This window comes from Propithecus coquereli, unplaced genomic scaffold, assembly GCF_000956105.1.
Source record: "Propithecus coquereli isolate 6110/MARCELLA unplaced genomic scaffold, Pcoq_1.0 Scaffold519, whole genome shotgun sequence".
Lineage (NCBI taxonomy): Eukaryota > Metazoa > Chordata > Mammalia > Primates > Indriidae > Propithecus > Propithecus coquereli.
The window spans coordinates 105,534-107,242 of record NW_012151052.1 but is presented as its reverse complement, the minus strand read 5'-3'; the positions used below and the strand labels follow the sequence as shown (position 1 = coordinate 107,242).

The 1,709-nt window shown below is 32.8% G+C and overlaps 1 protein-coding gene across 1 annotated transcript in view; it reads left to right on the top strand.

The window, feature by feature from the left end:
- The window catches only part of ANAPC1 (anaphase promoting complex subunit 1), a 158,631-nt gene that overhangs the window by 77,453 nt on the left and 79,469 nt on the right, over positions 1-1,709 (top strand). Inside the window, exon 15 of the mRNA XM_012656759.1 lies at positions 1,376-1,454. Within this exon, the coding sequence (XP_012512213.1) occupies positions 1,376-1,454 (79 nt within the window). The remainder of the gene's footprint in view (positions 1-1,375; positions 1,455-1,709) is intronic.

The window sequence follows — 1,709 nt, the reverse complement described above, 5'->3', positions numbered from 1 at the left end:
AAAGTGGTGTCAAAATATATATAACATAGTATTTACCATTTTAATCATTTTCAAATGTATAATTCAGTGGCATTTAATACATTTACATTATTATGTAACCATCACCACTGTCTATACTCAAGACCTTTTTATCATTCCCAACATAAACTCTGTATAGCTCCTGGTAACCTCTGTTCTGTTTCTATGAATATATCTATTGTAAGTACCTGATATTATTGGAGTCATTTAATATTTGTCCTCTGTGTCTAGCTTATTTCACTTAGCGTAATGTTTTCAAGGTTCATCCATGTAGCATCCTTCATAATTACATTTCTTTTTATGCTGAATAATATTCCATTGTATAGATATAACACAATTTATCATTTCACCTATTGTTGGACGCTTGGGTTGTTACCACTTTTTGCTCTTGTGGATAATGCTGTAATCAACCATGGGTATATAAATATCTGTTTGAGTCTCTGCTTTCAGTTCTTTTGGATATATACCTCGGAGTGGAATTGTGGAGTTATACAGTAGGTTGTTCAATGTTTAACTTTTTGAGGAACTGCTAAAGTCTTTTTCACAGTGGCCACACCATGTTACATTCTCACCAGCAATGCAGGAGGGAAGGTCCCAGTTTCTCCACATCCTTGCCAACACTTGTTATGTTGTTTGTTTTTTTAAAATCATAGCCATCTTAGTAGATGTGAAGTGGAATCTCTTGGTGGTTTTGATTTACATTTCTCTAATGATTAGTAATATTGAGCATATTTTCATATGCTTATTGGCCATTTATATATCTTTTTTGAAGAAATGTTTATTCAAGTCCTTTGCCTATTTTTGAATTGGGTTGTTTGTTTTTTAGTTGTTGAGTTAGTGTAGCTTATACACTCTAGAAATGAAAACATAAATAACTTTGGTCATAATTGCTGCAAACTGGAAGCAACCCAAATTTCTATTGAGTAGATTAAGTTTGTTTCTTCTGTATTATGGAATGTTACTCAACAGAAAAAAGGAACAAATTAGTGATACTTGCAGTAACATGGATGAATCTCAAAGGCATTATGCTAAGTTAAAGAAGTAGGACACAAACGACTTCATATTGTATGATTCCATTTACATGGCATTGTAGGACGGACAAAATTATAGGGCAAGAAAACAGATGAGTTGTTTCCAGTGTTGGGTGTAGGGGTAGGGGGTTGACTGCAAAGGACACAAGGGAACTTTTTGATGTGATGAAAGTTGTGTGTTAAAGAGTGTGGTAGAGTTCAGGTGATTGTATAAAGTTTGTCAAAACTCATCTGTATACCTAAAATGGATAAATCTTTATTATGGTTATTTTCTAATTATACTTCAATAGTTTAAAAAATAATATTTTAATTTTCTCCTTTTGCAGAGTATAGCACTCTATATACTTGGTGATGAGAGCTCTGTTTCTGACGAAGCCTCACAATATTTATCCAGAATAACTGTAGGTGAGTTCATGTAATGTTAGGCCTTCCAAAATAAATTTTTATAAATGTCACTATCAGAATTGAAATAAGAAAATTAAAATTTTCATAAATGCTTTAGAGGCCACGTCTTGCCTCTTTAATACTGTTCTAGTCCACAGTCTACAACTGATTTTCAGATACCAGGATTATTTAAAATCTAGCAAATCTTATGTTTTCAGTGTGGCTAAAAGGACTATTTTAGCCTCAAGGAAATTATTAGACTTTCCAGCCTGCCAC